The sequence below is a fragment of the Pogoniulus pusillus genome, chromosome 5 (assembly GCF_015220805.1).
Source record: "Pogoniulus pusillus isolate bPogPus1 chromosome 5, bPogPus1.pri, whole genome shotgun sequence".
Classification (NCBI taxonomy): domain Eukaryota; kingdom Metazoa; phylum Chordata; class Aves; order Piciformes; family Lybiidae; genus Pogoniulus; species Pogoniulus pusillus.
This window is the reverse complement of record NC_087268.1, coordinates 11,585,625-11,611,296: the sequence shown is the minus strand read 5'-3', so window position 1 is coordinate 11,611,296 and position 25,672 is coordinate 11,585,625. Positions and strand designations below refer to the sequence as shown.

Below are 25,672 nucleotides of genomic sequence, written 5' to 3'. Positions count from 1 at the left end.
AGAAGAGGCTCCCAACCACACTTCCACCTGCTTTCCACCCCTCTACCTTATCCCAGAGTCTGCCTTACGTGCAAGGTGGGTTTGGAGGATTGGCCAGGGAGGTTAGAAACCAGAAGGATTAGTTACACAGCAAGCAGGCCAGGGAGGAAAGTACAGACACTAGCTGCAATGGAGACCCACTGCATTATCTATGTTTTGTGTTCTTGTTTTTATACATCTCAGCAAGCCTGTGAGTGAAGTAGACATCACCAGTGTTTCCTTTTCACACCCTATGGTCTAATTCTTGTCACCAAAATATTCCAGCTAGCTTCAAACCAGCACAATACAATTCTTCAATTGTAGCTACTCCTATAAACTTGAAACTGTAGAAAGTGACCCAGATAAAATCCTCATTCTTAGGAAACATGACTTGCCTGACAGCTTTATGAAAACAAATCAAAAAACATCTTCCACTTATTTTTATTTTATTTAAATTGGTCCATTTATTATTGTAAACCTGAAATGGCAAATATGGCTTTGTTTAGATATTGAAACATTTTTCTCCCCATCCAACAACTGCAGCTGACCAAAATGCAAACACCAGTCCATTCTGCCTAGGAAGTCTTTAATTCTTTGTGACAATGAAAATATGAGGATGAATTTCATGTAAAACTAATTTCTGTAATTCAGTAAATCAGTATGTAGATGGATTATGGTTATTTATATTCTTGAGGAGGTAGTTGTCTTCTTTCAAAATCTGCAGGGTCAAAACCCCGTTTCACAAATGGATGAGCTCAGGAGTTTCTCCAGGGGTCTGGAATAGTCTAATTCCAGAAGCCAGAAGGACAAATGCAAACCTTTAGTGAGGTGTGTCCAATAAAGATGTGGACATGGCACTTAGGAATGTGGTTTAATGGCCATGATGGTGTTAGGGTGATGGTTGGACTTTGAGGTCTTCTCCAGCTGAAACAGTTCTGTGATGCTATGATTTTCAGTGTAGTATAACCACACACTGTGATACAAAACAGCTCCATGGATTATTTTGAAGCTGTTTCAAGTATTTGGGCTCCCTGTAAATCTGTTCACTCTTCCTATAGTGGACATCTTCCTCTGGACTGCTGTCACACATTTAAAAACAGCTCTGAATTCAAAACTTTTTCACAGATGAGGCACTCTCTTGTTTACTGTGAATGGAAAGGTTCTGTTTTCATTCTGTATTTTATGATGAATTCTGATGAAACTTTGATGTATTTGTCTGCACACCTTTGTTTTGCAAACATTGTCTCCTAAGCACTGTGTTTCTTACTCTGAGCAGTCAGCCATGCTGGCAGGCATGGAGCATAGAGAGGAGCTGCCTAAATTATCCAAAGAATATGCAACATGCTTACCAAGCAAGTGCTACAAGAAAAGAGGCTGAAACACAGCCCCTTTTATACCTCGGAGCAGAGACCTTACCCACCTGCTCACTGCTGCTGCCTTGCTATATCCCAAAGCAGTGGTGGCTGGGCAAGTAATATTTTAAACTAAGAAACTCAACTAAACTCCCTAAATAAATTAAAAACTCAAAGAAAGATGTATCAGCATCTGGTACACAACCCTAATCCCTGCTTGCTGACGACAGTGAAGAGTATTAAAGCCTTCTTGAATTGCCTCCAGTGTGACTCTGATCATCTTAATAGCATGAACAGAGCAATAGGTAATTTTCCCAGGCAGATACTCTCCTAGGTCTTCTCCAATGTCTGTGTTTGAGCCAAATCAGAAGAATGCCTGCTCAAGTGATGTGATAAGCAATCGCGTGATTGTATTCTAAACCACTTTGGCCAGGTTCCCAGGTGTGCTTGATCCCTGTGAGTTAGAGGTTGAGTGCACCTGATAACCGCTTATCTAGCATGTAATGTGATAAATGCTGGGCCTCTAAACCCTCCTCTACCTGGTCATGCTGCCTGCCCTGCATACTCTGTATGTCAGCCATGCAGTAAGGACGTGACTGGGGTAGTCATAGAATCTTTTTGCTTGGCAAGACCTTTCAAATCAAGTCCAACCATGCTAAACTGTGTCCCTCAGCACCTCATTTCTGTCCTTGAAACACCTCCATGGGAGAGCTCATTGCAGTATTTCAGAGCCTTTTCAGTAAAGAAGTTATTGCTGTCTCTTCTCTCTGCAGAATGAACAATGGCCCTGTTATAGGGTATGAAGAGGATGTTGGGAGGAGGACCACCTTCCGTCTGTCTTACCCTGAATCTATCTTCTCAGATCCCATCCACTATGACCCTAACACAACTGTTGTTATTATAGTCTTCAAACCACGTGACTTGAAGTGGCTTTGGGAGATACTAAGTGGTCAGAAAATAGTAAGTTTAACTATTTGTGCACTTTGGCTTAGCTTGACACACACTTCTGAAATATCTGGTTTGCTCCTAAGCTTAGTCACAGAATTGCAGAATGGTAGAGATTGAAATGGACCTCTGGAGATCATCTAGTCCAGCCCTGTTGTCAGAGCAGATGCACCTAGAGCAGGTCATGCAGCATAACATCAAGGTGGGCTTTGAATGACTCCAGAGGTTGGAAGCTCCACCTCTCTGGATAGTCTACTCCAGTTCACCACCACCCTGAAAATATGGAAATTTTGATCACTCTATCTTGTATTCTGATCAGTATCCCTTTTCTGTAAATGATTCCATTCTCCTTTTAATGCACATATTTGATCAGTTCCTTACACCAAAGCAATTTTCCTCTGGAAATACCTTTTTATTCTCTTCCTAGCACTGCTTCATATTCTGCAATACATAATCCAGACATTCTCCAGATTATTTTATACCACATACATGGTGGAATTACAGAATGATGTTGGAAGTAATCTCTCTCCAGAGGTCTTTAGTCCAAAACCTCGTTCAAAGAAAGTAGGGCCAAGTTCAAAGCCATACCAGATTCTCAGGGCATCATCTAGGTAAATTTTCAGTATTTCCAAGGATATTTTTACAACCTGTTTCAGTGCTGCAGCACTCATGAAATAACACTGCAGCACGCATGAAATATTTTTTCACTTCATTCTATACCTCTGAGAAGAGTTTGATCCTGTCTCTTTTTTAACCCCTGACAGACAGTTGAAAGTGTGCTGAACAAACCCAGTCTTCTCAGACCCTTCTTGTTTGATATGCTTTCTGTTTCTCCCACCTGTTTCAGTAATCTTCTGCTGAGCTTGCCCCCATTTGGCACTTGCCCAAGCCCAAAACATCATTTGTGAGATTGCAGAAAGGCACATCACAAAGCACTTCAGAATGATAACGCCTGTCTACCTGATCTCTCTGCTTTTATTAATGTGGCCAAGCCCACAATGAGCACTTACTATGCCCTGGGCACACTGCTGGTGCCTGTTGGGACCTTCCTGCAAAGCTGTTTGCCAGTCAGCCTCGACCTCTGCTGCTGCAGTGGGTCATCCTGTTATAGGAGCACAATTTGGCACATGTTTGTGTTTGAACTCTGCGATCTTCAACATTTCTTCCTCAGTCCACTGCCCTTGGGTTTGACTCTGGTTAAAGTTGCTACAAAGCCAAAATCAACTGTTTATAGCTGTTAAAAGTGTGCATTTGATTGCATGTTACAGAGTGCTAAAGGCTTTTGGAAGAAACCAGCTTTGAACATGATATACAAATCTAGTCAAATCAGGATTCTTGATCCCAGCATCACCAGAAAGACTGCTTATGAATGGCTTCATTTCCCAACAAGGTTTCCCAAGAAAGAGGTAGGATTTTTTTCTTTCTGTGCTTTTCAGTTTTGTGCAGCCAGATGTGTACTCAGAGGTAATAATCTCTTTGTTGTGGACTACGCTAGAAATGTCTTTTAGGTTCACTTTGCAGTAGTTTGCATTTAGCACTCAAGAAAGATGGGAAAATGGAACCCAGGAAGAGAGTGGGGAGCCTTGCATGCTGGACTTATATTCATGGATGCTATAACTAGTGTTAAATGAGAATGTTTTTTGTGGACAGGCATTAATGTCTTTTACAAAATTAGGAAAAGCAGACAGGCATTGGAACATAGCAGATCCCAACAGCCTCTGGAAATATACAAGGAGTCTTGAATGATGAAATGTAGGATGTGTTTTTAGTTTTGTTTGTTTTGTTTTGTTTTTAAAGCCAAACAAAAGGCCACAGAACAAACAAAAAGAAGCCTCACCCCCGCCCAAACAGCACAAACCAACACAACGCTGAAACCCACCCCCTGCACCAAACGATTGAAGCCCCTCAACAACTCAGTCATTCTAACACTGCTGCATTTTCATGCTGATGGAGATGGGTGAGAGCTGGGGAGCACACAGGATATTCCAACCCTGTGCTAATGGCATGTGTCTAGCAGCATTCTTGTGCTTACTGATTTGATGTCAAGCATTATAATGAGCTAACCAACAATTTGGATGTGAAAATATGTTCTAAGTGTCAGTTTAGGACTGAAGAATGTTCCTGATGAAAGGTAAACCTTCAAGCTGGAGACGTCCCTTGAGCAGCCAGGACTGACCACGTGCTGTTTAGCACAAATAAGGTTCCCTGGGGTCACATCATGGCACAGAGCTGCTCCACAAGACTCAGCCAATTGACATGTGTGGAAACATTTGACAGACTGTTTGTTTGTGTGTGTTTTTTTTTCTGGGGGGGGGGGAGTTTGTATGTCCTTTTTTTTTTTTAATTAGAAATTTCTTTCCTTTTTTGAGCCTAGTAGTGACACTTCCCTCCCTTATTAACTGTTGAACTGGAATACTCAGTTTAGCTGTGTGCTTCCTGAGGCTTCATGGCATTTCAAGTCTTCAGCAGGGGTGGGAAGGGACCACAGTAATATTTGGGCGCCTGTCTCCTAGAGGGCTCCAGAAATCCCCCTTCTTCTTGTGCTCCACTTTCAGTGAGAGAAAAAGTAGGACTGGTGCTGTCAGTGAGCCAAACGTGTGGTGTCCTGGCACAGCAGCACAAGGCTCTCGGTTGCTCTGGGTAGCTTGCATGCAGTCTGGTCCTCTCCTGCTTGCCGTGAGCCTGCCTGTGCTTAGAGCCCTTTTCCCACCACCTACACATCCTGCTTGCTCCATCTCGGGGGTTTTGCATTCCCTTGCTCCTGGCAGCCCCAATGGTAAAGCTCAGATGTACTTTTCCTTGCTGTTCTTTCAGTCTCTGAGGCAGGCAGTGGCTGGGTGCCTGCACATCTGCGGTTGCTCTGACGCAGCTCAGCTAAGCTGCAGGTCATGCCTCAAGGATCCCTGTTTTCATAGTGACATTTTGCAGGACTGGCTTTGGAGCCCTCTGCCCTGTAGCACCTTCCTGGAGAGCTCTGATGCTGCTGTTGCTGTCCTGTGCTTCAGCTACAAGAGATCCTAAAGATTACAATTGTTTCTCTGCTGTCTGTCATATCCATTAAGACAGCCTCATGTTCCTTGTGTGCACATCTGTGCATAGCCCAGCAAGCACCTCTGTTTCTCTGTAACAACTGTGATGATGTTAGCAGAGCTGGGAAGAACAACTGCAAAATTTGATGTGATGCTGTAGTGGTGAAATCAGAAAGTGTTCCAGTGTCCTTCCAGGGCATATTCCACTTAAACAGGGCTGGCCAAACAAATTCCATTACTGGCCCAGGATGTCTGGATATAGCTTAGGTGCTAATCGCAGGATCAGAGAATTGTTTCAGCTGGAGAAGACCTCCAAAATCAAGTCCAACTGTTAGCATAACACCACCATGGCCATTAAACCAAAAGTGCCATGTCCACGTGTTTCTTGAACATCTTCAGGGACAGTGATTCCACTACCTCCCTGGGCAGCCTGTTCCAATGCCTGAGCACCCTTTGTGTCAATTTTCCTAGTATCTAATCCAGTGTGAGAATGCATTTTAAAACTAGTGTTGCTTTTATTTCTTCCCCCCTCCCCCTCTTGTATTTTCTGTTGAGGTGAATATAACCAAAGATAAGCAGAGTCAGTTTCAACCTGTGGTATTTCTGATATTCCAACTAGCACTAACCCTGACATGTAGCATTCCTACCATAATTCTTGGGCCCTATTTAGTGTGGTTATTGCGACAGAGTCACCATTAACTTTATGCTATTGTGTCCCTGGGGCAGAATCATAGAATCATAGAATCAACCAGGCTGGAAGAGACCTCCAAGATCATCCAGTCCAACCCTATCACCCAGCCCTATCCAATCAACTAGACCATGGCACTAAGTGCCTCAGCCAGGCTTTTCTTGAAGACCCCCAGGGACAGTGCCTCCACCACCTCCCTGGGCAGCCCATTCCAATGCCAATCACTCTCTCTGGGAAGAACTTCCTCCTAACATCCAGCCTATACCTACCCTGGCACAACTTGAGACTGTGCCCCCTTGTTCTATTGCTGGTTGCCTGGGAGAAGAGGCCACCCCCCACCTGGCTACAATGTCCCTTCAGGTAGTTGTAGACAGTAATAAGATCACCCCTGAGCCTCCTCTTCTCCAGGCTAAACAGGCCCAGCTCCCTCACCAGCTTTGTTGCTCTTCTCTGGACATGTTCCAGCACCTCAACATCTTCCTTGAATTGAGGGGCCCAGAACTGGCAAGAATGTTATTTTGCTTACTGGCAAGAACCTTGGGCACCATGATGTGTTTTAAGGTGATGTTATTTGGATTACTTCAGAAATAGTATAACATTACAAAACACCCTCTGCATAAAAGGGGATAGTTAGTTCTGTGACTTTAGGCCTACAAAGCTCATGTTAGTGATTTTTTCCTGGGGATTTGGCCCTGTATGATACATTACAAAGAAATATTTTTCTGTATCATTGAGTGTGTTTACTTTCTACTTAGAGTTGTCCAGTGCTGCTTTGCCTGCTTCATTTTCAGAGGTACATGAATCATAGAATGGTTTGGGTTGAAAGAGACTTTAAAAGATCAGTTAGTTCCAACCTTCCTGTTATGGGCAGGGGTCCCTCCCTCTATACCAGGTTACTCCAGGCTTCATCCTACCTGGCTTTGAACACCTCCAAGGAGGGGGCATCTATAACCTCCTTGAGTAGCTGTTCCAGGGTCTCACCACCCTTACTGTAAAAAATTTTTTCCTTGTACCCCATTTAAATGGATCCTCCTCAAGCTTCAAATCCATTCCCTCTCATCCTATCACCACAAGCCCTTGTAAAAAGATCCTCCTGGAGTTCTTGTATCCCCTTTAAGTACTGGAAGATCACTGTACATTCTCCCTGGAGCCTTCTTCTCTCCAGGCTGAACGGCCCTATCTCTCACAGCCTGTCCCCATAGGTGAGGTGTTCCAGCCCCCTGATCATCTTTGTGGCCCTGCTCTGAACCCACTCCAACAGTTACATGTCCTTTTGTTGGGGACTCCAGAATTAGGTGTAGTACTCCAGGTGGGGTATCAAAAGAACAGATTAGAGCAGGAGAATCACCTTCCTCATCCTGCTGGTCACACTGCTTTTGATGCAGCCTAGGATGTTTGGCCTTCTGGGCTGCAAGCACACGTTGCATTAAAGTTAGCCTTGGGTAAGAGAGCAAAAAAGTAGGTGATTTTTTGAGTTCAGATGAGGTTTGATTGCAGTTAGTGAAAATGTTTAGCTTATTTGGTCTCCAATAAAATGTTTTTTTTTTAATTGAGAAGGGCATTAGTGCCTGAAAGTTTTGTCCATTTCTGAGGGTATACTTTCTCCTCAGTTTGGTCAGGCAAATGGAAGAGTTCACCTCTCTGTACCCACCTTACCTCTTCTACTTTCTTAGATCATTTGAGCTGCTGCTGGCAGGAGTCATATACCTGATCACAAGATAAAGCAGGTGGTTGCAATGAGTTGTTCTCTGCTCTTGTAAGAAAATCTAATTTTTCATAGAGTTCATTAAAGTTGGAAAAGATTAAGATCATCAAGTCCAGCCTCCTACCCAACACCTCCAGGACCATTAGACCATGTCCCTAAATGGCATATCTACTCATGAAGGTCCATGGATAGTGACTTCACCACCTTCCTGGGCAGCCTGTTCAGTGTCTGACCATTCTTTCACTAAAGAGATTTTTTCTAATATCCAATCTAAACTTCCTCTAGGGCAACTTGAGGCCATTACCTCCTGTCCTGTTGTTAGTTACCTGGGAGAAGAGGCTAACATCAGCCTCACTACAACCTTGTTTCAGGTAGCTGTAGAGAGTTTTGGTTAGGTATTCTTAATTTTGCATGTTTAAAACCTGTTTAGGACCCATTCTTGATATTTTACATTGCATTTACTTCTGAACTGTCTCACTGCAGGGAGGAATTAAACCATTTTTCACTTTTTCCTCTGAAGGAAATAATGAGAGAGGGTCTAAAGCTGTGTTCTTCTGAAATTTCCCTGGCTTGAAAAATTTCAAATGAAAAGAAGTTGATGCAGCAGTGCATTTATGCATTTTTAGTTTGTTATGAAGATTTGAGGCATGCCATATTTTTTATGTTTTTTTGACTCTCTATCATTGAGAAACTTCTGAACACATCTACTAATTCAGTCAAATTTGACCGAGTGGAATGGTCTTTAGCATAGTGAAGACTGAGCAGTTTCATGAAAGTAGGACAAGCAGAAGGATGAGGAAGCTTTCCTTGTGTTTCTGCCAAGGAAAGGACTACAATATGGGCTCAGCCCACACTAGAAACCAGAGAATCCCAAGGGAAGCCAACATGGCAGATAGCCCTGGTCATGGAAAAGGTGCGGGCAGCATCTTACTCATTATGAGACACAAAGAGGTGAAACCATGAAACCAAGTGTCTGTGGAACAGCCAGGCTGCCTGATTTCTGCTGCCTGGGCTCTTAGACTTGCTGCTTCCATCCAGCTGCCAGTTATTTATGTATGTGTGCTCTTTATGTTCCATTTTAGAAACCCAAGCATCCAACCACAGGGCTCATTGCCATCACCCTAGCATTTCATATGTGCCATGAAGTTCACCTGGCAGGCTTCAAGTATGACTTCACTGACAGAAACAGTTCTTTGCACTACTATGGCAACGACACAATGTCTCAGATGATGCAGGTATGACAATGTGGATAATGACATTTGTGCCTCTTGTGCTGCACTGTATTCTGCAACGTCTGCATGAGAGGTGTAGGCTTCATTTTGCATTACTGGGGTTATCCTTTGGCCAGGCAGCTCTTGTTCCTGGAGGTGTATTTGCTGCCACTGTCAGAACATGGAGAGTGTTGTTTCTGGTTGCATCTTTTTCTTTGGCAACTGCTTGCACAATTTTTCTTAGTTGCCAAATTTGTTAAAGAGAAAGAAGAGTAAAGTGGGAAAGGAAGGTGTGAAAGGCCTATACACTTGCAACTGAGAAAAGAGCTGGAGTTCAGAAATGGAAAGCAGAAAAGCACAGCAGCTTGTAGAGGGTGGTAGGAAAAGAAGGAACTGCATGCAGGAGGGGGAAAGCCACAGCTTCTTAAGCGGGGAGCTACAGGAAGCTGGCAAACATCAGGGGTGTCTTCTCCCATTCTATGGAGAAGGATCTCCTGCTTTGCTATGGTCATACCTCTGTTTTTATTTTGTTTTTGTTGTTGTCTTCATCTCTGTACTCTGACTCCAGCTCAGCCCTTGACCTCAATTCAAACAGTTTTCTATGTGCATGTCCAGTGTACGTAGGGAATTTCTCTCCTCCTCCCTTTCCTGAATAAGGAGGGTGGGGGCAATGTCTGTAGAAGCCTCTCATGTTTCTGTGAAGACTTATGGGTGCCTGCTGCTCTGAGATTTTTCTGACACTGAACTTCCCCTCACTCAGGTTCCTCTTTGGAGGTGCTTTTTCACTTTGTGTGCAAAGCTAGGGTGAGGTTGCTCACTGGGTTGGACACATATAAGTTTCTTAAACTCAAAACTTTAAAACCAAGCAAACAACTAAGGAAAAACTTTGTAATTAATTCCTTAGTGGTGCTGAGCTGCAAATGCTATACTATGTAGGTATGATACTTTAGCATTTAGATAAATTTCAACTCACTGGTCCAGTGTGCCAGATTGTCAGTCAACTTACTTCCCTTGTGCTGTCCTCCACTAACTTCAGTGGTCCTTTTTGTACCCAGGATCTGGATACAGCACAGAAGATGTTTTTTGACTTCTTGAAACTGTTTGGCAGAACACACCTAATTTACAAGTGTTCAGTGTGTGCTTTTCAGGAACCTACACTGACCTTTAAGAATTGGTCATTTTCAAACTAGTTGTGCTGTAAATGTAACTATGCAGTGGTTTCCTCCAAGCACAGGGAAGAGTTGGGAGAGTTAGTGATGGAAGGACTTCTCTGAGAGCACATCTCACCTATTCTTGCCACTGAAGTGTCATCCCCTGTGGTTTGTGTCGAATCAATTTTTGAGCAAGAGTCACTCACTAGTTTTCTGGGGAGACTCTGCTACATCATTTGCTAAGAAATCTTTTCCACAGAGCTGTCCTCCTCTCCTCTTCCAATGACCATGGTAATTAAGGGGTGAGGCAAACAAAGTGATGTTTCTGATAATAACTTGAAATTATTCTTTCTTTAATTACTCTGTCACATCTCTCTAGAATGAATACCACAACATCAATGCTGAGCAGAAATTTTTGAAGAAGCTTATAGACAAGAACTTTGTGGTCAATTTGACATGAAAACTGAGTGGGAAATGCAAAGAACAATCTCTATTTTCAAGATCTGAAGTTGAAAAAAGATTTTTGTAATGACTTTTTTTCAAGCTCAACGTAACTGTTTACTGTGGAAAAGGAGCATGGAAACTTCACCAAGGCAGAAGTGTCTCCTGAGCCTGAGGGTAATGGACTATTGCAAACAGTTAACTGAATTTCTGTGAAGCTATTTAATAATGGGAAAACCATGAAACTTTCAGCTGAAAGTATCAGGGATATATAAAAATGTGATGCACATCACTTATTTATCAGCAAGAACTCTCTCCAAATGATCGATTCTCTGGAATACTTTTGTTTCTAATAGAAGAACAAAAGACTTACACTGTCAAGAGACTGAGATGACCAGTGTTTAATTTAGTAGATGGATGTAAAGTCTTGAATGTCTGTCTTGAAGTATGAAAATGGCTTTAAAATGATACCTATAAGTCATTACTGTCTGTTTTGGAGAAGGGGGAGCATACAGCAATTACAGGCTGGGTCTGCCCTGCCTGGGAGGAGTACACATCCATCTTCAGGAAAGAAGCTGCAGCTTCTGCACTGGCCATGGACTCTGAACTGTTGCCTGCTTTTGCCGGAGGTGAAGAGCCTTTGGTCTGATCTGTGGAGGTGCTGGTATTGACATGGTTTGTGTTATGCCCAGGTTATGGAAATCCATACTCCCCATGCTGCATGTCCAATGCATTTTACAGTTGGTGACTTGACTGGGAAAAGACAGAAGAGTTGTCCCAGCTGCGTGTCAGTTGCTCCCACCAGACCACAGCAGAAGTGTGAGCTGGGACAGAGATGTTCAAGGCTGAGTTTAAATTTAGAGCCAATGCTTGCTGGATTCCTAGATCTCCAGAATGGGATCTCTCATGTATCTTTCTGTTTGTTCCCCAAGAATTGAGGTGTATTTGTCCGGCCCAGCACAATCTCCCTCCCTTGAAATGCATTGCTAAGTAATGAATGTTCCTGGTTTTGGCAGAGGAGTGTGTCAGGGACTACACAAGATGTACCTCAGTTGAATTATCATTTGGCTTCTGTTTACTTCTTCCTGTCTTGACATTTTGGTTTAAAGGATGTGGCTGAAAGAAATAATTTACCGATGGGGACTTACTTGAGGTTTTAACTGAAGCATTTAATGGGACATTTGTTTCCTGTATTGGTCTGTCCCAGACAAGCCTGCTGATTAAGTTAAATCTGTCTGGGAATGCTCTTGACAACTGCTAGAGAAGAACAAGTAGTGTGCTGTTCCAGTTCTCTCATAGGATGTATATATTTATGTTCATTTTTTAAAATGGTGATAGATTTGCTTGAAGAACTTTTGGTTACATTGATCAATCACACCTATAGAAAGAACAAAAGTCTACTTCCCAAACAAACAACCCCCCCAAACCCAAAACAAACCAAAAGCCAAACCAACAAAGAGTCTTTGAAGTTGGTGGAAAAACCTTTGCTGCTTTTTAAATAAAACTGTGTAGGGTTTTGTACATTTAGGAGCAGTGGAAACAATTCCAGTATGAACACAAAACTCTAGCAGGTCAAGAGCACAGTGTTTGTGTTTTCAGAAGCTGAGCATTGAACACAATTTCTTTGCTGCCCCACTCTAGAGTAATGAGCATTGAAGTGACCAAAGAGTCCTCTTTCTTTTCCCTGCTTATCTTGCTAAGTGCAACTTCCCACATTTCTCATCTCCATCTTTAGCTCTATGGCTCTGCCATTTGGGAATTGGTGAGGGTGGTGTGCTTTTTGGAGAGGAGCCACGACTTAAGGGGAAGAAGCTCGTGTTTTAATTTAGTGACTCCTGAGCTCTTTGGTGTTTCAAGCAAATCAGGCATATCTGAGGTAACTCCAGGTGTCATAAAAATCTGTGATGCAGATGAGGAAGGACCCAGATATGTCCTCAGCAAGGGACGAACAGTGCCACAGTGTTCTGCTATCTGGATGTATGTCCCTCAGACATGCTGCTGCAGGGAGTTGCCCCTTGTCCAGCCACGTTCAGAGTGGTGGGCAAGAGCATGGAGGAGAGGGGTATGCAGGAGGTCCTGGGTACTGGAGCAGGTGACTGTAGTGGTGTTGGTGATGGGGAAAATGAGAATTACTTCACCAGGTGGCAGAAGGGCTCTTACTGAGTCCTCTGGGTCCTGTCTTGTCCTCTCTGTGTGTGTCCCATTGTGGTTTTTTTGTCTGTTTGTTTTGGTTTTGTCTTTTTTTTTTTTTGATGGATTGTTGTGGGTGGGTTTTTCCCCTTCCTTATTTTTCAAGGATCTACGTTTCTGAGGCTCTGAGGAGGTCTTTGTTTTAAAATCTGAATACCAACAAGTGGAGTCTCCTTCAGGAAACAGTCACACTGCTGTCTTTCTCTTTACTGGCATTTATTTCTCATTACTATTTCAGTTAATTAAAGGCATGTCTGTGACCCTGCGTCCACAGAGCTGCAGTGTTTCAAACTACTGACAATAGCAATTCCATGTGGGAAAATGCTGAGGTAAGGCTGTTTGCAAAGCTGGTGATGCTGTCTGAGTGCTCTTTATGGGGCATCTTTGGTAGATCTCGCAGCTGAAACAGAGCCAGGCAGAAACAGCTGCCTCTTCTCCCTCAAAACCTAGAGCTGATCCTAGAGCCAGGTGCTCCCAGTGCTCTCCCACAGGCTGCCTCTGCAGATCTAGGCAGGTCCACGTAACATGACACAGTATGCTGGTCATGAAGATTGTGTCCAGGAGAGCTTTTGAATTTGCCCTCTCCTTAAAGTGCCTGCTTCTTGTCATGGTGCAGGCTGCTTCCCTCTGCCTCTCCATCCCTGTCCTCAGTGACAGGAGGTGGGTCCTTATCTCCTTAGCTTTGCTTTTGAGAAGATGTCTTTATTTTCTCTCCTGTATTTCCTCTCCAGAGATGCTTTCTGCTAATCTGATTTCCTTCTCCTAATTTTCCTAGGAGGTTTTCTGCATAGTTTTTTTTAAATTTTAAAGGACAGTGACATAGTTCTGCTATAGTTAGAATCCAAACAGAATAACTGGAAAAAAGGCTACACGGAAAAAAATGGTGTCTCCCACATCAGCTTTTTTTTAGTCTCCCTAAGATATTTATTTAAATAACACATTTGGTATTCTTGGTGCATTTAATGTGGTGTCTGCAAGCACTTATTGGCTGCTCTTTTTTTATTTCTTTTCAATCAGCCTTGGCATTTGTGTGACAGACTTATTTTTGAAACTAAGCAGCACTCCCAGGGTTATTTTTCTCACACTTTTGTGCTCCTTTTCTTGCTGTATGAGTTACAAAGTCAGATGGTTTTGTCCCTTCTTCTAGCAGCCTGCTGAATTTCAGGATAACAGCCTGTCGAAGCCAAGGTGCTCCTGTGTTTTATATGCCACCCCCTTCAAAATGCTGCACCATCAGAAAGACCCACATTCAAGGTACCCAAGCACACAAACCACAGGTGGGGGGTGATATGTGTCAGCTGAAAGCTCTGCTTGGCTCAGACTTTTAGGGGTGTTTTTGTTTGTTTCCTGTCAGGAAGGTTTTTTTTTTTCCTCTGCTGTAATAATTAAGGAAAGTACAGAGATACACCTTAAGAAGGAAGGCCCCAATTTATTGCACTAAATATGGATCTGAGAGTGCCTAAAAGGTATGACTAAATGACATTGCCAGTGGCTGTATTGGTGATAATAAAGAATCACAACTCTGGTCTTTAATACTCAATAGATGGTCCCTTTTGTTCCCTGTGCCACACTTTTTAACAGTGCCCTGACAGGTAGTACAAGTACCTTAACTTCTGTGTGGAGTCTGATTTTTATTTGTTTTAAAGAACATAGGAAGCTCAACATCTGTTTTTGGTATTGGTAAATACTTATTTGCCATTTGTCTTAAGTTTTATATGTCTTTGAAGTGCCAGCTCTATTTGGAAGACATCCTTGCAGTTGTTCCGAGCAGCATTTTGAGTGCTACAAATGGAAAAAGATTCTTTTCCTGTGAATAAAAGCTGTATTAGGAAATGGTGCCCTCAGGCTTCTTTCTGTAAGGTCAGTGCTCTCTGTGTGTGGATGTGTGAGTGTGCCCAGACCCATTATTCATGGTGATGGTATGTCAAGTACACATGACCTTGTCTGCCAAGTTTTAGAACAAACTTTGGTGCTCAGTAGAGCAAACTGAGCTGAAAATCTTTGAACTTCAGTAGGCTGAGCTGTACTGCAGATGATCTCTCACCAGGCTCAGCAACAGAAGGGACATAGTTTTTGTGGGTAAACTGAACAGCAGCATCCTCCTGATTCTAATTTGTCCTGGATTTTTGACTGTCTTACAGAATTAGAGAGTTGTTTGATTTGGAAAAGACTTCTAAGATCATCAAGTCCAACCATTAACCATGTCCCAGGTGCCATGTCCCTGTTTTTCTTGAACACCTCCGTGGATGGTGACTCCAACTTCCTGGGCAACCTAATCAGATGCCTGACCACTTTCAGTAAATTATTTCCTAATATCCAACCTTAACATTCCCTGGCACAATTTCAGGTCATTTCCTATCACCTGATACTGGGGAGAAGAGTCTGACTCCCACCATACTCCAACCTCCTTTCAGGTAGCTGCTGAGAGCAATGAGGTCTCCCCTTGGTCTCCTTCAGACTACTAAGCAATCACATCTCCGTCAGCTTTTTCTCTGTAAGATTTGTTCTCTAGACCCTTCACTTACTGGGGATTTTCAGATGAGTGCTAAAATAGAAGATGTTTAAAACAGAAGGAGGAGGACAGTTATCGTGATACTTTTCATGTTTGTTTTTTTCTCTCTTCTCTCTGTGCAGTAAAAATGAGTTGCTGGATTGTGGAGAGCAGTTTAGCCAGTGCCTTCAGGGAGTCTAAGCGAGATCAGAAAAAATATTGCCTCACTGAAGAGTTCAGTGACATTCAGTTAAAATTATTTGATGCATTCAATTTAGTAATGGTAGTTCAGTTTACCAGCCTGGAGGAAATGAGGTGAGACTGAGGTGGGGAGACTTTCAGGTGAGTCTCAGGGTGGGAGCTACACCATGGGTTCTAATTTACTCTCCACAATAGAGACATGTTTGAGTGTGCATCTCCCAGTCTAGGCAGCCATTTGATTGGATAGGGCTGGGTGATAGGCTGGACTGAATGATCTTGGAGGTCTCTTCCAACCTGGTTGATTCTATGAAAGCCAGCTCTGGCTTTTGGTGAGCACAAATCCTTGACAGCACACCTCTGTGATGTCTGGTTCTGTGGGTGCCCACACTGTCCCTTTTGAAGATGCATTCCCATGTTGGCTGGGTGCCCCCAGCTCAGTCCCCACTCTCCCACAGAATCAAAGAATCATTAAGGTTGGAAAAGACTTTTAAGGACATCAAGTTCAACCGTAACCCAGCTACCATGGCCACTAAACTATATACTGAAGCACCACATCTACATGCTTCTTGAACTCCTTTAAGGATGTTGACTTCCCCCCCCTCTCTGAGCAGCCTGTTCCAATGCCTCACCAACCCTTTCAGGAAAGAATTTTTTCCTAATATGTAGTCTAAAGTTCCCCTGGCAATGGTGCATTGCTCTCAGCCACATGGGGCAGGTTTGCCAGTAGAGGGTAAGAGGATGCTCTTTTTCTTTGTGTCAGGCAATCGGTGGTTTCAGAGTGTCTTTTGTAGTCTGAAATGTGGTGGCTTGAATGTTTGCTTCTAACAATTCTGCTGAATGAAGACAGGATTTTTAGTATTTTTTTTAAAAGATATTTAATAAGATAATTCTTTTTCAAATCAGTACAAAAATTTTAAATACAAAATTATTTGCTTTTGACATATCTCATATATTTTGGGAACACAGCGAAGTCACCAGTGCCTGGTGAACTGTCTGTCCGTTCCTGCCACCATTCCATAAAATTTCTGAGATAAAGCACCACATTATATCACTGGAGTCCTTAAGTCAATGTTAGACTGCATTAAACTCTGCATTTAAATAATGGTAATGCCAGTTAAATCCAATCTTAGTTCTGCATGAAAAATCTAGTTCATTTTTTGAATCAAAAGCAGTAGCGTTAGCTAAAGACATTGAAGAAGTGATGAGTATTTAACTCTTTCAACTAGCATTAACAGTGTGTGATGTGCAGCACTGTACAGGGAACCACAGCAAAGTACACTGCCCTTTGGAAAGGAGTAGGAGGTGAGATTAGCACCATTGATGAGCCCACAGCTCTTGCAGGGAAGTTGCTTTCCTCATGTACAGAAAAGATGGAGGCCTGCAGGTTCTCCTTGACCATTGGTAACGTACATAAATAAGGCTGGAAATCAGCTTTTATGTGAAATGAAGTTCTTGGGAAGTTCGTGTGATTTGTATTGCTGGGAAAGTTGCCAGTCGATCTCAGGCAACAAATGAGTTAATTAGCAAACATTGCTACTTCTGGTTTGCCTAGTCATTGTAGAGGAAACTGATTTCATTTTCACTGAGTGGCAGAACAGGTGTCTCTCCTGACAAGCAAACAGGTGCTGGTCCTTAGCACAAGCACAGACATCCCAGTGAGTTTATACCGCCCTGCAGTATTGCCATGCATTGGCCAAAATAATCAGGGGGCACAAAGCAAATGGGGAACCCTTCATTTTTCTCTCTACCTCATCTAACTTTAGCTGTGCAAATGCAAATAGAGGCTTTTTGAGTGCTGTGGCATTTGGAAGGGATCCCAGCACCCCTTGGAGTCAGTGGTGGTGTTCTGGGTCCAAAGCCTTGTGGGGAACAGCTACACCATCAGTATTCCTTTTCATTATAAATAAATTGTACAGGGAAACAAAACAAACCCAAACAAGAAACCCTGAAGGAATATTTCATATGGAGGGAAAGGAAATAAAGGCTTCCAACTAAGAGGACTTTTGCTTTTGTCAAAAAAAAAAACAACACACCAACCAAAAACAACAAGAAGAGCCACTCAAAACTTTCCATAGAATTTGAGACAGACCTGCTTGGGTTTCAGTCACTGCTTTTCATTTCATAACTATGGTTAATGCAACAGTCAAATACGCAGCACAAGTGAATGGCGTACACTGATTCGAACCTTAGCGCTGAATTATCGTGAAGGAAATTAAGTAAGCATGGCATCACAGAAATACATAATTACAGCTAAAGTGCCCCCACCCCCCCCCCCACCCCCTTGGGTGCAAAACAACTGTTTGTGAACGTGATAAACACCTCCAGAGATGTTTACCACACCGTTTATGTATTGACCTTTTTCTGTTTCCTTCGTAAGTAGCTGTGCATAATGTTAAACCTTGCCCTTGTGTGGGTTTTGTACAAGGATGATCCAAACCGGTCATAAAATGCATCTTTCACGGTACAGAAGTTTGAAAGCAGAGAAGGAAAGTGTTGAGTGTGTGTGTGTGTGTGTGCGTGTCGGGGTTTTGTTTTACATGGGATACAATAAATATCCTGAAAAAGACGAGTGAACGTACTGCCCGGCATAGAGTCCTGCCGCCTGCTCGGATGGCATCTGAACGTAAACCTTGTCTCCGTGCATTAGCGGGACGACAGCGCTGCCTGACGCCTGGTCAAGGAAGCCCTTCTTGTACTCGTCGTAGGTGTACATCAGGGGCTCGTTGTTCTTGAACAACGCCACCCAGACGCTGGCCCCTTTACAGTGGACGTGGTAGGCGAAGTAGTAGATGCCGGGGATCTCGCAGGTGAAGATCCCTGTCTGGGGGTTGTAGTTCTGCCGGCCGTTGTAGAGGAGCTTGTCAAACTTCACCGGCACCCCAACGCGGGGAAAGGGAGTGAGGAGCTCCGCTGTGAACGCGGGCATCTCGTAGACGACGCCGGCAGCTTTGCTCTTCTTGCCCTTGTAGCCGTAGGGGGGCTTGAGGCCGTCTATGCCCGGCCCCGCCTCGGGCAGGTACTGTCCCACGGCTGGGGGAGTGGGCGGGATGATGACTGGGGGCCCCGGGGGCCCGGGGGGTCCGGGTGGCCCCTGGAGGCCTGGCTGGCCAGGAGGACCGAGTGCCCCGGGCTTCCCTGGGGGGCCCTGCAGCCCCGCAGCGCCAGGCTTGCCCACGCCAGGGAAGCCGGGGGGCCCGGGCAGGCCAGGCTCTCCCTTTGCCCCTGGCAGCCCCGGGGGCCCAATGGGACCGCTGGGCCCTGCGATGCCGGGGATGCCTGAGGGGCCCTGAAGGCCCTGGGCACCAGGGAGCCCTGGCTCACCTTTGGGCCCCATGAGCCCTGGGACGCCTGGCAGCCCGGGTAAGCCTTTGTGGCCAGCTTCCCCTTTGGGCCCCGTGGGGCCTGGCAGACCCCGCAGCCCAGGGGCCCCCACTTCCCCAGGGAAGCCTGGCTTCCCCGGGAACCCTTGCAGCCCGGGTTCACCCTTGGGGCCCACGGGTCCTGGGGGCCCCACAGCACCACCCTCCCCTTTGGGTCCTGGGAAGCCGGCAGCGCCTGGGGGGCCCATGAGGCCCGGCAGCCCTGGCTGGCCTGGTTCCCCCGGCGGACCCCCCATGCCAGGTGGTCCCGCATGCCCCTTCTCCCCCTTTGGTCCCAAGGGCCCTGGCAAGCCACCCATGCCACGGTCGCCTTTGGGCCCAGGGAAGCCTGGCTTCCCAACCCCAGGCATGCCGGGGGGCCCAGGTGGGCCTGGCAGGCCTTGCTCCCCTTTCCCCCCTGGGAAGCCCGGCTGGCCAGGGACCCCATCCTGGCCAGGTTTGCCCACTCCGGGCAGGCCAGGAGGGCCTTGGATCCCAGGAGCCCCTGGAGGCCCCTGCAGCCCCAGCTCTCCTGGGGGTCCAGGTTTGCCCGGAGGTCCCTGTGGGCCAGGGAAGCCAACCATGCCTGGCTTGCCAACCCCTGGCAGCCCTATGGGACCAGGGGGGCCAGGCAGCCCAGGGGGACCCTTCAGCCCTGGTAAGCCTGGGATCCCAACGCCCTTCTCCCCTTTTGGCCCTGGGATCCCAGGGGCTCCTGGGGGCCCCTTCATGCCAGGCTCGCCCTTTGGCCCCGGTTGTCCTTGCAGCCCCGGGGCGCCTGCTTTCCCTATGCCAGGAAGCCCGTGAGGCCCTGGTGGTCCTTGTGGCCCAGGGATTCCCATGGGCCCAACCTCCCCCTTGGGCCCCATCTCCCCTCTCGGCCCCGGGGGCCCCATGACCCCGGGTTTCCCTGGCATCCCAGGCAAACCCGGCTTCCCAATTCCTGGATATCCTTGTGGCCCTGGTTTGCCTTTGGCTCCTGGCACGCCGTGACCTGGCAATCCTGGTGGCCCTGGTGGCCCTCGTGGTCCAGGCTCACCAGGGGGACCTTGCTCGCCCCTCAGACTGCGCATGGGTATTTCTGGGTCAGGGAGAAAAGAGAAGAAAAGGGAAGGGGGAGGGATGAGAGGTGTTGGCAACTGCATCCTTTGAGAAACACAACGACGGTTTTGAGCCAAACACGCTTGCTGCCGTGCTTCGTGGCTTTGTGGCAGGTGGGGAGGCAGAGCTGGCTAGCGTGCTACAGGGTGGTGGTTGGATTGGAAAAGATGTCCCTGCTGTTTGTATACTCTAAACTTGCATGGGCAACAAGAATGATCAGGGGACTGGAAGAGCTGCCATGTGAAGAAAGGCTGAGAGAACTGGGTCTGTTCAGCCTTGAGAAGAGAAGGCTTAGGGGAAACCTTATTACTATGGACCAGTACCCCAAGAAAGGCTACCAGGTGTATGGAGCCTCCCTTTTTACAAGGAGTCTCACGGAAAATATAAGGGCTAACAGGTACAAATTACTCCTGGGGAGATTCCCACTCGATTCCAGAAGGAAATTTTTCACCCTGAGAACCGTTAGGCATTGAAATCATCTCACAAGGGAAGCAGTGGATTCCCCTACATTGGACAGTTTTAAGACTCAGCTTGACAGGATGCTGGGCCATCTCATTTCAACTACACTGTTACCTAGAAAGTTTGGGCCAGATGATGCTTGGGGTCCCTTCCAACCTGGCATTCTGTGCTTCTGTTTCCATAAAGTAATTATATTTGCTGATTTTTTGCCATGCAAAAACCATTTACACTTTACTAGTGATTTCCACCTCTACAATCTTAAGCAGCAAGATCTGGGGGTCCTTTGTCCCCTATTGCTGTAAATTAATCTGTTTTTAAGAGGTTTTGCCAAAGGTCACAGGAGCTGCTTGGCGCTCTTGTGCTGTAAGGGGAGTTCTGGCATAAAAGTGCTTTTCCTGGAGGGACTTGCACTAGCACGATCAGCTCTAAAAGGCTGCATCAATAAGAGGTTTGTATGCAGGCATGACTGCATTTCCACCAAGGCTTTGGTTCCCATGAAGATATTACTGGAAACCTACAGCTTTACCCAGCGTTGCTAAGCTCCCACAGGTTTTTGGCATAGCCACATCTAGTTAGAGCTCTTCTAAACTCTTCATGAAATATTTTTATTGTCCAAACCCACATTTTTGTGTATGTGACCACTTTAGCGTTGCAGGTCAGGGTGAAGGAGTTGCTGTGTGGGAGTGCTTGTGCTGAGATTGGTTGCTTTTCAAGCTGCAGGCTTTTTGTGTTAAGTGAAAAGTCTGCTTCTTTCTGGCTCTAAAACGGATAAAGAAGTGAGAGGTTTGGGGAAGGCTAGGGATAAGGTTTCAGAACAAGAGAATTAACTGTTCTTTGGAAAGCAGGAATCCTCCTTCCCTGCACATGTTGTGTTTTACGCACGTAGAGAAGCTCCTTTGCTCACTCGATGAGTTTGTTTTACTATAGCCAGTTGTGCTTGTTCAGATACTCCCAAAACAGGCCCTGAAATGTTCCATTTCCTTCTGAAGCCAGTGGAGGCTGTGGTTATGCTGAACCCTCAGTAAAACAAAGAGTTAACCAGCTTGTCTGAAGATGCACAGACATTTGCTGTCCTCAAAAGGCTGTTCCTGGCTGTCCTTATTTGTATTGCTTTCCTAAATATCCTAATACTGTCTGAACTTCCTTTACTGAACACTGAAAGCACTTGGACATGCAAACTTGTGCAGCAATGGTGACCTACAGCAAGAGGGCTACAGGGTCAGGAGAGCAATTGTATGTTTTTTTTTCTGCAAACCACTAAATCACAAGATCTGGACAAATCCAGACAAACCCACAATGTTCCTGTCAATTTGAATCTTGAGGCTCTGAGCTTCTATTTCACATCTGGTTACTGCAGCAAGAACAGGAGTGTCTCCAAGCAGGACCCCAACCTCATATGCCTGGACTGTCTTAGAGGATTTTCTGCAGGCAGGTGGTATTAGGAGGCTATTCCTTGCCTCCAACACCCAAACAAATCTGAGGCCAGCCTTGGCTGCTGGAGGCTTGTCACAGGCAGGGGTGCTCAGAGGCTGTGCTGCAGCCTGGAGGATGACTGTGGCCTTGATATGGTGACCCCATGGCCAGAGGCTGCTGTCCACCTGTGGCTAGGTACCAACCTCACCAAGTCCTTGGGGCACCTGGGTGCTGTGCCCAGCCTGCAGCAGCAAACTTCCCATTTTCTGTCCTCCTGGATCAAAAAGTGCTGGGGGCACCAGGCAGGACTGTGCAGGGGTGGTGAGGCATGTGTTGAGCCTACCTTTCTCTTTCTTGGGAGCCATGTCCTTGCCAAGCAGAGGCATCTGTGGGACCTCCTTCATGTACTGAGGCAGGTGGGGGTACTCTTTCCCATACTGCATGTGGGGCATCTCCTTGCCCATGTGCTGCATTGGAATTCCTTCTTTGCCCAGTGGCATGTGAGGTACTTGTTGTCCAAGAGGTTGGTACTGGGGCACTTGGGGTGGCAGCTGCTTGATCCCATAGTAGGCACCACCTTGAGCAGACCTCACCAGCTGTAGGTAAATGGTGACAGCCACTGCCAGCAGCTGCACAGGGAAGAGCAGCACAGCCATCACCTGCAAAAAAAAACACACCAAAGTCCACAGTTGGCAGAAAACATTTGTTTTATGTCATGCATCTCCCATTAGGGCCATCTGGCTCTTGCTTTCTGCAGCAAACTGGACCTAAACCTCTGAGAACTGGCCCTGGTTTGTGTGTTGCCCTGAAGGATGTTCTGCAGCTGGTCTGTATCTGGTTTCTTAGAGTCTTACTCAAATACTACTGTTAGAGCAAATGTCTTTACATGCATTTAGTTTCATACTCTCCTGCACACCGTGAGTGATGCCCTCTGTGGTTTCTTTGTACCAGGACCTGCTCCCTCCCATCCTCAAGCTGCAATTTGCTGCTGTCTTGCTTGTGACACAAGGTTTGGGAAGCACAGCTGCAAGCTCCAGCACAGGTAAGCAGGGTCACGTGGGAGTTTCTTGAATGCATTCTGCTCATGAAGGCTAAACTATCAGTGCTTATCCTGCTATGGTTTCCATATCTCCGTTTCTTCAGCTCAGATCTGTGCCTAGGATTGTGCTCCGGGGCTGCAGATTCCAGCAGCTCTCCATTTCTATCTCAGCTCCTTACTGGCTCTCCTCTTAAGCTAGGTCCTAATCTTCTCAGCGTTCACCCAGGCGAACTGGGCCATCTAGGGGCCGTCTGGGCCATCACGGCCTTTAGTCAGCATCAGGCAACCCAAGCCTTTCTCCGACGTTGGGCGGCCACTTTCTGAAGGTCTTTCCTGCTGCAGGCAGCCCACCCCAGCACCTCAAATTTGCTGCTAATGCAGCAAAACAGCATTGATTTTCCTTTCTTTTTTCTTCGATATAAAAATAGAAGTTTGGGACTTCTATCCCAGCTACTGTTGCCTTTCCTTTCTGCAGTAAGTGCATTAGCAGCAGGTAAGCAGCAAATCAGGAACCAGGAAAGCCCCAAATGAATGCAAATTTGGGGGCAGCCTGAGGTAAGGAGACTCCATGTGTTTGAGCGATTTGCAGTTTGTCCCATAACCAACTCAGCAGGCAAGTCCTGCTCTTTTCACATGCACATGGCAATTACCAGGCCCAATGGCTGTCTGTCCCTCTGTCCCTCCTTTTCCACCACATAAAGACACTTTTCACCCAACCCAGGCACTTGGAAAAGCCCCCACCATGCAGACACACCAGAGGAGCTTTGCCAACCTGCTCACTGGGACTCACTCCAAGCAGCTGCTGAGACCAGGTGTGAGCAGGGTGTTTTGATGAAGCAATGAGGGATTTGTACCACCTGCTTACTCTCTTATCCTTTCCTGGCATCCTGGCTTACAACAAAAAGCCCTTCAGTCTGTGGCAAAGGGGCTCAGCACCATGCTCCCCGTGCCTTGGGAAGTTGTCTTTTGGGAGGAGAAGCTTTTCTGCCTTTCTGGCTGTGGCTGTTTTCCACCTGAGCTCAACTGCTCACAGGACTGATTCTGCATCATGCAGGAGAACCCTCCTCGATTGAAGGACATCTGACACAACACGAGCTAGGATACGTTCTTGCAGTGACAGTACAGAGACCTGGCTTTGGGCAGCTGAGGCCACCACTGAGAGCTGGGGGAAAATATAAAAGGTAAGTGAGGATGGAAGGGGTAGCAGGTGGCTCTGCTTGCTTCCTCTAACACTGCATAGTCTGCAGCAGGCCTCCAAAATGGGCCTCGCAATAAGATGGGAGAAGACAATGCAACACAAGAGACTCAAGGCCAGCAGGCAAAGGGTGTGAGCAGGTTGCAGGGTGGCTGTGAAAACGTGCTGAGCACACTGGCAGGTCAGTGGCACCACAGGAATCCAGAATTTCCCCATTTAACAAGTAGGCTAGCATAGACCATCCCAAAGAAACCACTTCTCTTGCTGTCCTGTGCTGCGGTGAAGGTTACTGACCATGAGGTAACACTGGGTCTCATTTAGTTCTTCTGTTTTTACTCCTGCTCCAAGTTCTCCATTCACTTTGCATTAGTAAAGTACCTGGAGAAATGCTCACTGGTCTTTTAAACATTTGTTCTCCATTTTGTTCTAAAAGATCTAATCTCTCAATGGAAATCACCCTTCCTGAAGGTGAGTGGAAGCTAAAGCAGTGTAGTTAATATGTAGTTAAAAAGACCAGGAGAAGGTTAATATTTTCTATACTGATCCTAAACAGACTAACAAACTACAGAAGAGATGGAACTATGTGTTAACAGCAAAGGAAACTACTTTAAAAAATGAAGTATTGGTGAATAAACACTAGATGGAGCATACGTTGCACAGCTGAATCTCTAGGCACTTCTCCTGCCAGGAATTTAAGGTCTTGGATAGAGCCAGCTGCCATGTGGCAGAGCCAAGACTTACAGGAGTTTGTAAGTGTAGTTAAAGCCCAAGCACAGTCGCTCATCTTTGTTCAGCAAAGGCTTCATCTCCAGTGAGCTGGATCTGGCTTTTAGCCCATGGCTGCCTGCTTTGCAGTCAGCTGAAGGGTTATGGCCTTGGGACGTGGTATTTCTGCTCAGTGGCACTGGGCTGCAGGACAGCCTCTGCATGATCAGTGACCATGGTTCAGCTGGGACATGAGAACATTAACCTGCTGCACTTTCACCTGGGCATATAGACCCCAAGAAACCCTTTTTGGGTGGAGAGAAGGTAGCTGCACTCTTATCTGTTGGCCTTTCTGTGCCTTAACTAGTAACTGGCTGCAGCTTTGACTCTCTGTAGATGAGCAGAGTAACACCAGGAGCCTGCAGAGAAAGTCCCTGCTACTGCAACATATGGAGCCTTCTGTGCATCTCTCCCAACAGAAAAGCACTGCCTGTATGAAGAGAGAAATGCAACAGAACCTTTTGTCAAAACCAAAACTAGAAAATATTGAATGATTTAAAATTGCTGAAACCTACATATATGAAAGACAGGGTGGACTTTGAAGAATGAGGTTATTAAATTAGCTTCTTGGCCACTTCATTGTTCTGGTGAGCAGTTTTGGGGTGTTTGTTTTGGTTTTTAAAGATAACTTCAGTGGAATAAGTGAGGAAGGAAATAGGTAAAATTCCTTTGGATGTGGTTGTTCTCCTTGTTTTTATTACAAAACATAGGCTTTGTGTGTGAGTGGGGGTTATTTGAAATAACTGGAGAAAAACTTCTCTATGGGGAGACGTCAGCCTGGCTGCAGCTCGGGACCAACTCAGCCTCCTGCTGCTTCTGCCAAGCTGCCTTGGCCATGCCAGGCGTCATGCAACACACCTGCACTTTCACAGGCATGACCACGCAGCACATGAGATGGAAACTTTGAGGGAGATCAGGC

The 25,672-nt window shown here is 45.9% G+C and overlaps 2 protein-coding genes across 9 annotated transcripts in view; one reads left to right on the top strand and one right to left on the bottom strand.

The window, feature by feature from the left end:
- The window catches only part of ST3GAL6 (ST3 beta-galactoside alpha-2,3-sialyltransferase 6), a 52,730-nt gene extending 38,167 nt beyond the window's left edge, over positions 1-14,563 (top strand). For 7 of the 8 annotated variants that reach the window (XM_064143209.1, XM_064143211.1, XM_064143210.1 and 4 more), the window contains 4 exons: positions 2,144-2,330; positions 3,584-3,721; positions 8,820-8,972; positions 10,479-14,563. In XM_064143209.1, coding sequence (XP_063999279.1) covers positions 2,144-2,330; positions 3,584-3,721; positions 8,820-8,972; positions 10,479-10,559 — 559 coding nt within the window. In that variant the 3' untranslated portion in view covers positions 10,560-14,563. Of the gene's footprint in view, positions 1-2,143; positions 2,331-3,583; positions 3,722-4,112; positions 4,566-8,819; positions 8,973-10,478 lie in introns of those variants that run through there. The other variant, XM_064143213.1, reaches the window with a different exon arrangement.
- A 1,717-nt stretch (positions 14,564-16,280) lies between these two features.
- COL8A1 (collagen type VIII alpha 1 chain) overlaps positions 16,281-25,672 on the bottom strand; it is a 108,654-nt gene continuing 99,262 nt past the window's right edge. The window contains exons 3-4 of the mRNA XM_064143206.1: positions 22,098-22,413; positions 16,281-19,862 (exon numbers count right to left, since the gene is read on the bottom strand). Coding sequence (XP_063999276.1) covers positions 17,956-19,862; positions 22,098-22,410 — 2,220 coding nt within the window. The 5' untranslated portion in view covers positions 22,411-22,413 and the 3' untranslated portion in view covers positions 16,281-17,955. The remainder of the gene's footprint in view (positions 19,863-22,097; positions 22,414-25,672) is intronic.